A 12,336-nucleotide genomic window follows, 5' to 3' on the forward strand; every position below is an offset into this window, starting at 1 on the left:
CTTGATGAGTGCAAGATGAAAAGTTTCGGCGCCAATCTTTTCAGCAAGATTCGAGTTTTACATAGTCAAGTGACATTTTATTATATTAAGTGCGTTATGTATTTACTGGGCAACAGGGAATGGGCGAGGGGAGTGCGACTAGCTGAAATGAGTGTGGCTGATGCAGACACAGTGGGCTGAATGGCCTTCTTCAGTACTGTAACCATTCTATGATATAACCCTCTGGGCCTTGCTGGGTCTCTGTCAGAGGGCTGGTGGAGTGGGGGGTATCTGCTGCACCTCCACAGGGAAGGACACAAAGTTATTAGGATGGTCACCTCGCTGGGAATGGGTTCAACGGAAAACCAGCCGGCGCGACATTCCCAGTAGGAATCATAAGACGCAGGAGCAGAAGGGGTGCTTTGCAAACGCAGATTGCCCAGCTGTGTCCAGCTGGGATTACCTGATCTGTTGGAGCATTAGTTTGCGGAGCGAGTGCCATCAATAATCTTGGCGGGCTGGTTCAATAGCAAAGGCTTGACAGTGTCTGGTTACCAAGTCGTGTCAAAAGTGAAGTTTGTCTTTTGTTTAGTTATCTATTGGGCTCTTCATCCCTGATCACAAATCATTCCAATTTACAGTTCAGTATTGTGAAGCCATTGTTCAGGCAGGGTAGGTTTTACCACACACTCTGGCTAATATTTTCCCCTCAGGGTAAAGCAGCATAGTCCTTGGACTGATGTGAGCCAAGCACTACTGACTCAACCCTGTTGAAATCCTGAACTGCCACTTTGCTCCCTCCATCCAAACTCGATGATTGGTTAGCATTGTTGCTTCACAGCGCCAGGGACCCGGGTTCAATTCCCGGCTTGGGTCCCTGTCTGTGCGGAGTCTGCACGTTTTCCCCGTGTCTGCGTGGGTTTCCTCCGGGTGCTCCGGTTTCCTCCCACAAGTCGCGAAAGACATGCTTGTTAGGTGAATTGGACATTCTGAATTCTCCCTCTGTGTACCCGAACAGGCGTCGGAATGTGGCGACTAGGGAACTTTCACAGTAACTTCATTGCAGTGTTAATGTAAACCTACTTGTGACGCTAATAAAGATTATTGTTACTATTATGATTCCAATGACCTTCCATTCATCCTGCCACCTCCCCCCCTCCATTATGCACTACACCTCATCTAAAACTCTGCGGTCTGTATCCTTTCCCACCTCATTTCTGTTACTAAAGGATGAGGAGCTAAGGTGGGTAAGTGGAGTTGAGGTCGGAATGATCTATGATCTGGCTGAATTGTGCTTGAGGGGCTGAATGGCCTCCTCTGCTCCCTGTGTTCTTCTCAAGTGCCATTCACCCGATGCCTCTCTCCTCACCAGCCGACACTGATCCCAAATCCCCCAACTCTCTTCTTTAAAATTCACAACTTCCTGTTTAAATCCCTTCGAGGTCACATTCCTTACTATCCCTGTTTGGCTCATCTGGCCCGAAGTCCCCATCTGATCTCTCCACCCCTCCAGCCCGAGCCTTGTGAATCACCTCTCTTGTGAACTATCTTCAACCCCACCTATTAGCAGCTGTCCCTTCTGCCAGCCACACCCTAATGGCCTATTTCTTTGCTGTAAACTCTATGGGATGTGTTCTCTGCTGCCCGCCACCGGTCGAGAAGTTACCGATGCGGCAGAGAATATAGTGTTGGGCAAAAATTGGGATCAGCCGTCTGGATTGTGGAGAAAAGGAGGAGTGACAGCACTTAACTGTCTTTGATGTGGCCCAAGAGTGGTTAGTCATAGCTAGATGCTTATAAATATTGTGGTTGGTTTCACAGCTGGCTACTTGAAATCAACTCAAGCATGAAAGGAAATTAAATTAAACAATCCAGACAGCTGGCTGTGTGGGAAAGCTGTCGATCACAGCCTAGTTAAATCAGTTACACAATGACATGAATGAAGGTCACATCAACAATCTGAGGGGATTTAAACCCTTCCGATGTTGTTTTCTCTGTCTCGAAATTTACGGTTGCTACTTCCTCTGCCTGAACCAGCAGGTGGAGGGCACGGGTGAGTTTTAAAGCAGTCATTTGTTTCACTCTCTCTGTCTGGACTGTTCTCTAGCTTCCGTACAGGGAAATCTGTAATGGGGGGGGTCTCTGACATAGACATAGAATTTACAGTACAGAAGGAGGCCATTTGGCCCATCGAGTCTGCACCCGAAAGACCAACCCACCTAAGCCCACATCTCCAGCCTCTCCCCACAACTCAGTAACCCCACCTAACCTTTTTGAACGCTATGGGCAATTTAGTATGACCAATCCGCCTAACCAGCTGAGCAACCACTGCTGGTTTATTTATTCTTCATGCCATAACCCTCTCAATGCACAATAGAAACACAGTTAGAACTTAACCAACCCGCACAGTTACACATACCCTTATCCAGCAGAAATCTAACTTTAGGTTTTACCCGTCTCGGCACTGAAACAATAAATTAAACACACTTAAAACTATACCTCATTTTTAATGTTCACCAATACAAATATAAATCCCTTACATTACGTTTGTTAGCCTGGCATCAGCAATGTTAGCATCCAAAGAATAGGTTTTAAAAAATCTTATCTTGATTTCTCAAAGATTCACTTGAGGAGCAATGTGGTGGGTTTCCCTGCGCACAGACACCAGACAGCATTGGGAAGGTACTGTTCTAACAATTCAGGACCGGGATCACTGAAAAGACGACAGGGAAGGAGCTAGCTGCTGCAGCGATTTAGTACTGTCAACCTGCCGTTGGGGCTCCGGGTCTGTCCTGTGACTCTTTACAATTTCTCAACTCCGGCACTGGAGCAGGGTGCTTGTTGTTCCTCCTGTTCCCCAGCATCGCGCCAGGGGAGATGGTGGCATAATGGCAATGCCCACTGGATTAGTAATCCAGAGGTCCAGGTTATTGATCTGGGAGGCCAAATCTCATGGCAGCTGGTGGAATTTAAATTCAACTAATAAATCTGCAATAGGCTGGTCTCACTAATGGGGACCATGACAACCATCACCGATTACTGCAACATAGGGTTCGTAAAACGCACATTCTTCAAGGTCTGGCTTATATGTGATTCCAAACTCCAGGGGGAGGTGGTATTTTCACAGGACTAGCAATCCAGAGACCGAGGGTAATAAGCTGGGGACCAGGGTTCGATCTGGGACCAAGGTTCGAATCCCACCCCGGCAGATGGAGAAGTTTGAATTCAATAAGACTAAACCTCGAGTTAAAAGCCTAACGATGGCCAAGAAACCATTGTCGATTGTCGTTAAAACCCACCGGGTTCACTAATGTTCTCTAGGGAAGGAGGTTTCTCGTCCTTACCTGGTCTGGCCTACAAGTGAGCCCAGACCCATAGCAATGTGGTCTTTCTATGACCTCTTAACTGCCCTCTGAAATGGCCTAGCAAGCCATTCAGTTGAAGGGCAATTAGAGATGGGTAACAAATGCAGTCCTTGCCAACGACACCGGCATCCCCTGAAAGAATATGTCAAATTCAAAAATTGGATTCCCTTGTTGAAGGGGGTGGGGTCATTGAGACGGAGTGGAGCATGGCAGTGGGGAGGTAAAATGCTACTGCCCATTTTAGAGGGTCCCGTCACTTTTGTGGCTATGGTTACCGAATGAGAAAATTCTGGAGACTATTTAATGCCACCCCACAGACTTCCTGCTTCCTGCTCCTCACCAGTTCAAAATAGGTTACCAAGAGCGGCACATTCAATTCCAGCCTCGGTTCACTGTCTGTGTGGAGTCTGCACGTTCTCCCCGTGTCTGCGTGGGTTTCCTCCAGGTGCTCCGGTTTCCTGCCACAGTCCAAACATGTGCAGGTTAGGTGGATTGACCATGATAAATTGTCCCTTAGTGTCCAAAGATGTGCAGGTTAGGTGGGGTTACGGAGATCGGGTGGGGAGTGGGCCTAGGCAGGATGCTCTTTTAGAGGGTTGGGTCTACTCAATGGGCTGAATGGCCTCATTCTGCACTGTACGGATTCTACGGTTCTACGATTCAAATGCAGAAAGCTGAGGGAAAAAAGTTTGTTTCGTTGCAGTTTCGCAACACACGCCTGAGTTAGACGCTGCCACATGGTCTGTTAGCGGTGTGACTATCTGGCATTTGGATCCTCAAAATCCCTGACGGTGTCGGAAATTTAATGTTGTTTCCCCCAGGCTCAGACACCAGCTGAGTCAGGCTCCACTTACCTCCCGAAGCTGAGCTTTCCCTCACGCTGAGAACTGCTTCCAGCACCGTAACCTGCCCTCCGAACGGGATGCGGTATCGGAGCTGCCTGCGGGGGCTTCATTCATTTGCACCCTCGGCTTAGCTCAAGCAGGGATGGTCTGTGCCGAGCACCAGCCTTCTCATCGAAAGCAAAGGGCCTCCCCACTGTCACCATCCCAGATCATGACACCGCGCAGCCCCACTCGCCCACTCCCTGGAGGCGGAAAAATGTCGCTCCAAGCCGTCGTTTCAACGGGGCCGTGTCATATCTGTCACCGGTCAGCTCACTGCACCAAACAGTTCTTGTTCTAGGTTGTAACCGGCAGCCCAAAGCCCTTCCTGGCCCTGCAGTGCTTAAGCGCGAATGGAAAATTCCAGTCCATCGTCACAAAAGAGACTGAAACCTGACTGTACAATGCAGTTGGAATGAGAAAAGGGAGCAACGAGTCAGCTGGAATGGCTCAGCCTTCAGAACACAATGGGCGAACATATCATTGAAATTTCAGCCAGGACGGGCGATTTGAGCCATTGTCTGTGCCTGTGCCTGCTCCACTTTACAGCTGACTCTCTACCCATACTTTTAATATTTCATCTGCTCCGCTCTTTTTCTGTTGCACTTTCTTCACATTGCGGCAATGACTACACTTCAAAATAACTTCATTTGCTACAAAGTACTTTGGGACACCTATGTTGAGATAGTTGCTGGAAAGTCGCAAATCTTCCCTTTTATTCCTCTACGTTCTTTCATAGAGTCAGAGAATTTCCAGTGCAGAAGGAGGCCATTCGGCCCATCGAATCTGCACCGGCCCCTGGAAAGGGCACCCGAACTAAGTACAGACCTCCACCCCCATCTGGTTTAGCTCACTGGGCTAAATCGCTGGCTTTTAAAGCAGACCAAGCAGGCCAGCAGCACGGTTCGATTCCCGTGCCAGCCTCCCCGGACAGGCGCCGGAATGTGGCGACTAGGGGCTTTTCACAGTAACTTCATTGAAGCCTACTTGTGACAATAAGCGATTTTCATTTTCATTTCATCCCCGCAACCCAGCAATCCCACCTAACCTTTTATTGGTCACTCAGGTCAATTCAACATGGCCAATCCACCTAACCTGCACGTCTTTGGACTGTGGGGGGAAACCGGAGCACCCGGAGGAAACCCACGCACACACGGGGAGAACGTGCAGACTCCACACAGACGGTGACCCAAGTTGGGAATCGGACCTGGGACCCGGGAGCGGTGAAGCAACTGTGCTAACCACTGTGCTACTGTGCCGCCCATTTCCTTGCAACCTTTAATGTTTTCTTCTTCCTTTCTCTTTTTTTAATTAATTTATTACGTCGTCAGTCATGTCTTTTTAAAATTCGTTCATGGGATGTAGGCGTCGTTGGGCTGGGCCAGCATTTGTTGCCCATCCCTAATTGCCCTTGAATTGAGTGGCTCGCTCGGCTGTTTCAGAGGGTAGTTCAGAGTCAGCCCCGTTGCAGTGGATTTGGAGTCACGTGTAGGCCAGACCGGGGTAAGGACGCCAGATTTCCTTCCCTGAACCAGATGGGATTTCACGACAGTCGATGACAGTTGTGATGATCCCCATTGCTGTGACCAGCTTTCAATTCCAGATGTTAGCAATTGAATTTTAATCTTAACCAGCTGCCTCACTTGGATTTCAACCCGGGCCCACAGACTATTAAACTAGACCTCCGCATTTTTCTTCCTCTTCAGCGATCACTCGCTGTCGAGTTAGGTTGTCCACCTGAGAAACTCCACGTCATCGATTAAGGTTTCTGTGGGTTCCTGCGTGCCTGATGAGCCCTATCTCAGGACCGTATCTTCGCCCGCACGCTTAGCAGGTGTTTCCGGGAGGTGGGATCAGTCCTTGGACTCTCGATCACTGGTATTCCTGACCCAGGCTCCTTTTCCGGACCTCCTCTTGCAGTCGGATGTTTTACAATCCTGGACCAGACACCAACAGGTTGCTAGGATTCGGAACAGGGACCCCAATATTTAATTTAATTTGTAAAACTGTGAGGAAAGGATACTTCACTCCACAAGTGATTCCACGCACAAATAGGGATAGCGTATATTAAAACGTACCTTATTACTAACACAGTATTAATAACTTTTTGGGGCAGGCGGTGGCACAGCGGTGTTGTCACTGGACTAGTTAACCAGAGACCCAGAGTAATGCTCTGGGGACCCAGGTTCAAATCCCGCCACTGCAGATGGTGAAATTTGAGTTCAATAAAAATCTGGAAATAAAAGTCTAATGATGACCTTGACGCCATTGTTGATTGTCGTAGTGTAACTGGATTGGCCATGCTAGGTTGCCCCTTAGGATTACCACGTAGGGGATTGGGCCTAGGTAGGGTGGTCTTTCAAAGGATCGGTGCAGCAGCCAAGAAAGCCCAACAATGTCTCTACTTCCTATGGAAGCGAAAGAAATTCGGCATGTCTGCATCGACTCTCACTGACGTCTATAGATGTGCGATAGAGAGCATCCTATCCGGCTGCATCACAGCCTGGTATGGCAACTGCTCGGCCCAAGGTGGCAAGAAACAAAGAGTGTGGTGAACTCAGCCCAACACATCACACTAGCTTGCCATCCTCCTATTGATTCTGTCTACACCTCCCTCTGCCTCAGACAGGCAGACAGCATTATCAGAGACACCTCCCACCCAGGCATTGCCTTCTTCCAGACCTTTCCATCAGCCAGTAGGTACAGAAGTCTGAAGACCCGCACAGCCAGACATAGGAAGAGCTTCTTCCCCACAGCTACAAGACTCCTCAACGACTCCCCCTCAGACTGATCTGATACCTGTAAGAACACTATTCACGACGCGCTATGCTGCTCTCGTTTGGCCTTGTTCCGCATTGTAACCAATCACTATTTGTTGATGCACCACTATCAATGTTCACTGTCGATTATACTTTTGTCTACTATGTACGTACTGTCTACGTTCCCTTGGCAGCAGAAAAATACTTTTCACTGTACTTCGGGTACATGTAACAATAAATATCAGTCAATCAATCAATCAGATTTGATGGGCCGAATTTCAAAAGGTACCTTGATCTGCAACTGAAGTGCTGTAACCTGCAAGACCCGAAACCAGGTGCTGGAAAATGAGCGACACTTCAGTTTAAATGAGCGACCCTTTTCGTTTTTTGCCTTTTTGGCTGGCGCAGACTCGATGGGCTGAAGGGCCTCTTTCATCCACGTAATTTTCCGAGGTTGTAATAAACTCAATCAATTGCTGCTCATGGTGAACAATTTTACATTCTGCAATCATTGGAAAGGCTCCACTGAAATTGTCTCCCCTTCGAGATGCCATATCTAAACCGGGGTTGCATGTTTTTGAATTTGAGAAAACAAGCTGAAAGATCAAGCAAAAAATACTTTTAAATGCTCGAGATCTATAAGCAAAACAGAAAATATTGGAAGTGCACAGCTCAGGGAATATCTGTGGCCAGGAGACAGCTGTAGATACAGGGTTGTGGCCCACCATACAAGATAACAGCTTAGCTACAGAGTGAAATAAATGAGGCTAGGTTCCAAGCCGTGTGCGGTTAATGGGGATGGGCGATCCCCCGCCGGGTCGGAGAATCGCCAGGGGTCGGTGTGAATCCACCCCCCCGCCGGCTGCCGAATTCTCCGCGCCGGAGATTTGGCGGGGGCGGGAATCGCTCCGCGTCGGTCAGCGGTCGCTGGCAGCGTCCCCCCTCCCCCATTCCCGGCGATTCTCCGGCCCGCGATGGGCCGCCCGTTTTTTGCCGATCCCATTGGCGTACATTAGAGTAGGTCCTTATAGGCGGGACCTGGCGGTGCGGGCGGCCTCCGTGGTTCTTGGGGGAGGGGCGTGGGGGGATCTGGCCCCACGGTGGCCTGGCCCGCGATCGGGGCCCACTGATCCGTGGGCGGACCTGTGCCGTGGGGGCACTCTATTCTTCCGCACCGGCGGATGTAGCGGTCCGCCACGGCTGGTGTGGAAACAAAGCCCTCTGCACATGCGCTGGGATGACACCATCACACGCTGGCGCTCCCGCGCATGGGCCAACTTGCGCTGGCTGGTGGAGGCCCTTCGGCGCCGGTTGGCGTGGCGCCAAGCCCCTTCCCCGCCTGCCCGCGTGGCATAAACCACTCCAAGGCCGACCTAGCCCCTGAAGGTGCGAGGATTCCGTACCTTTGGGGCGGCCCGATACCGGAGTGGTTCACGCCACTCCTTCCCACCGGAATTGCCCGCCCTGGATTTTAATAACCCTTGGCTCATGGAAAGAGAGTCAGGAGAACCTGCAAAAGAATGGGCTGATGTAGGCGACAGCCCAACTGAACTCAATTTCAACGGGCTGAAGACTGTAGGGCAGAGCGAAAATGTGAGCAGAACTGTGTATTTGAACCTTAGAGATAGCAAAGGAAGAATATTCAGAGAACATTATTTCCAATAAAACACAGAGGGAGAGATGGTTATGAAAGAGAGAGCGTGAAAGCACCCCAAATTGAGGGGTGCCCCCCCCCCCACTGTGATTGATGGGGTGCTCAACCGACCCATCCCCCGAGCCTCTGCCCGCACCCCTTCCTCCCAGAACCCTGTTCACTCCTCACTTTTCACCCCACCAGCATTCCCCAGCCTCCGTATTTTCTGCAATAGCCGACCGTGGGGAACCTTATCAAACGCTTTACTGAAATCCATATACACCACATCAACTGCTCTACCCTCGTCTACCTGTTCAGTCACCTTCTCAAAGAACTCGATAAGGTTTGTGAGGCATGACCTACCCTTCACAAAACCATGCTGACTGTCCCTAATCATATTATTCCTATCTAGATGATTATAAATCGTATCTTTTATAATCCTCTCCAAGACTTTACCCACCACAGACGTTAGGCTCACCGGCCTATAGTTACCGGTGTTATCTCTACTCCCCTTAGAACATAGAACATAGAACAGTACAGCACAGAACAGGCCCTTCGGCCCTCAATGTTGTGCCGAACAATGATCACCCTACTTAAACCCACGTAACCCGTATACCCGTAACCCAACAATCCCCCCATTAACCTTACACTACGGGCAATTTAGCATGGTCAATCCACCTAACCCGCACATCTTTGGACTGTGGGAGGAAACCGGAGCACCCGGAGGAAACCCACGCACACACGGGGAGGACGTGCAGACTCCACACAGACAGTGACCCAGCCGGGAATCGAACCTGGGACCCTGGAGCTGTGAAGCATTGATGCTAACCACCATGCTACCGTGAGGCCCTTCTTGAACAAAGGGACCACATTTGCTATCCTCCAGTCCTCTGGCACTATTCCTGTAGCCAATGATGACCTAAAAATCAAAGCCAAAGGCTCAGCAATCTCTTCCCTGGCTTTCCAGAGAATCCTAGGATAAATCCCATCCGGCCCCGGGGACTTATCTATTTTCACCTTGTCCAGAATTGCCAACACTTCTTCCCTACGCACCTCAATGCCATCTATTCTAATAGCCTGGGTCTCAGCATTCTCCTCCACAATATTATCTTTTTCTTGGGTGAATACTGACGAAAAGTATTCATTTAGTATCTCGCTTATCTCGTCAGCCTCCACACACAACTTCCCACCACTGTCCTTGACTGGCCCTACTCTTACCCTAGTCATTCTTTTATTCCTGACATACCTATAGAAAGCTTTTTGGGTTTTCCTTGATCCTACCTGCCAAAGACTTCTCATGTCCCCTCCTTGCTCGTCTCAGCTCTCTCTTTAGGTCCTTCCTCGCTTCCTTGTAACTATCAAGCGCCCCAACTGAAACTTCACGCCTCATCTTCACATAGGCCTCCTTCTTCCTCTTAACAAGAGATTCCACTTCTTTGGTAAACCACGGTTCCCTCGCTCGACCCCTTCCTCCCTGCCTGACTGGTACGTACTTAACGTTTGAGAGAGAAGTGGCAGGAATGGTTAGGAAGAGAAAGAATGAGTAGAACAGTAGAAGAGAGTGAGAGGGAGAGAGAGAGAGAGAGAGAAAAAAAACAGGAGAGAAAGGATGGTTGAGAAAAAGAGTGTAACAACCCGGACAAGACCAACAGGATTGACCCAATTGATCTCCCCGTGGGACTCATGGAACACGAGCACCCCCTCTAAGCGGTGGAGGCCTGGCAGACAGGGCCTGTGAATCCTGTACTTCAAAGCCGGCCCAGATTGGGGCCGGCAAGATCGGTAATCCCTGCCGGGGCTTGTGTGCTGTTGCGGCCTTTACTTTCGTTTGCCAAAATGAACCTTCATTGTGTCACCTTCTCGGGACTCCTGACGATATTTTCATGAGAATGAGTGGAAGAGTAGGAGCGAGTGAGAGAGAGAGAGCAGAGAGAGAGAGAGAATGTGAGTGAGATAAAGAGAGAGAGTGAGAATGGTTAGGGGGAGAGAATAATTCGGTGAGAATAAGCCAGTGAGGCCGTAGGTTAGAGTGAACGTTGACCTAGACTGCCAATCGTCTTGCTCCGCTACAACCTTCTCCAAATCTATTTCTCCCCTTTGCCCTTTGATCTTCTGTCTTTGATCTTCTGTGCATTTCTCCCAGTGCCTTTGCCCCACAGCTTTCAAAACCTTGGAATCATAGAATTTACACTGCAGATGGAGGCCATTTGGCCCATCGAGTCTGCACCGACCCTTGGAAAGAGCACCCCATTTAAGCCCACACTTCCAACCTATCCCCGTAACCCAGTAACCCCACCTAACTCTTTTGGACACTGAGGGCAAGTTAGCATGGCCAATCCACCTAACCTGCACATCTTTGGACTGTGGGAGGAAACCGGAGCATCCAGAGGAAACCCACACACACACGGGGAGAACGTGCAGACTCCACACAGACAGTGACCCAAGCCGGGAATCAAACCTGAACCCTGGAGCTGTGAAGCCTGAAGCATCCTCTGTCGAAACCTTCTCCCCTCTCATTATCCCGTCTCCTTTAACAATCCACTTAACACCCATCCTCCCATCCAGATATTCACTGATCTCTCCAAAACTCTGTTCGCTGGCTTGCTATTATTTCCTTTCTTACTCCCTTGGAGATGTTTTGCATGTTAAAAGATGCAATCAAAAGGCAAGATGTTATTGTTTTTATTCTAGCGCCTTCCAATTTCGAGAGTTTTTAAGTACATGTCTTGGCTGGAATGTTAGTCAGCTTTCTTAGACGATGCCATTGTTTCGTGGTCGGTGTTGCTGAGTGACAATGGGAGTTAATGTGACTGGAGTATTGAGTGTGGACTCACAGTCATGGATTATATCAAATACTGTGGCCTCAGACTCTCCGAGAGTGAACGCACTGGGGAGAAGTCTTCATTCAAAAGAACAAACTGCTGTTTTAACAGCATATCAAAATGTACAAATTTCACGGTAAGGGGAGAATTCCTGGAATTTTGGGAACATTTATGACCACCGACTCCCCCACTCTGCTGGACCCCCCCCCCCTAACCCTAACCCCCCCCCCCCGCCCACGTCCCATTTCTGTTGATGTTCTCAATACCAAGCCATTGCTGGAGAGGAATATACTGGGGTCACACAGAATGAAAGTAAATATTATTGTTGGAAAAGCGAATCCAAGAGAGGCTGTGAATGGCTGAATGACCTTTTCACGCTTCTTATTTTTCCGAGGAAATGGTAGTAAGTAAAGAGGGGAGCCCCTTTCATAATCTCAGGATGTCCCGAAGCCTTCCGCGGCCAATAAAGTACCTTTGAAGTGTAGTCACTGTTGCCCGCTAGAAAAGACCACGGTCAATGTGCGCACAACCTCACAAACAGCACCGCGATGGCAAACAGACTTGGTGAATGGACATCAGACACCTTGAGAACTACCGTGGCCCTTGCGAGGACAGACAGGACCTCGGTTTAACGTTGATCATCCGAAAGCCGGCACCTGCGACAGTGCAGCACCCTCTCAGGAGTGCGGTGGAACGGAATGCGTGTCATTGTACCGAACCGACCATTCAGAAGTGGTGAGTGAGTGTGAATTTCATTTGGGGAAATTGCAAAACCGAATTGCGAAGTGAGTCTGCTAATGGGTGCTCCAGGGCATGACTGTGGATTGTCATAAAAATCCAACACTTTCCTTACTGCCTGTGTGAAACTGTGCTGCATCCAGCTCCTGCCTGGAC

At 49.4% G+C, this 12,336-nt stretch overlaps 1 protein-coding gene across 4 annotated transcripts in view; it reads right to left on the reverse strand.

Moving 5' to 3' along the window:
* The window catches only part of palld (palladin, cytoskeletal associated protein), a 499,404-nt gene that overhangs the window by 346,809 nt on the left and 140,259 nt on the right, over positions 1-12,336 (reverse strand). Inside the window, exon 1 of one of the 4 annotated variants that reach the window (XM_038805829.1) lies at positions 4,199-4,564. The exons of the other annotated variants lie outside the window; for them this stretch is intronic. Within the exon in view, the coding sequence (XP_038661757.1) occupies positions 4,199-4,299 (101 nt within the window). The 5' untranslated portion in view covers positions 4,300-4,564. Of the gene's footprint in view, positions 1-4,198; positions 4,565-12,336 lie in introns of those variants that run through there. 4 annotated transcript variants of the gene reach the window in all.

This window comes from Scyliorhinus canicula, chromosome 8 (genome assembly GCF_902713615.1).
Source record: "Scyliorhinus canicula chromosome 8, sScyCan1.1, whole genome shotgun sequence".
NCBI lineage: Eukaryota > Metazoa > Chordata > Chondrichthyes > Carcharhiniformes > Scyliorhinidae > Scyliorhinus > Scyliorhinus canicula.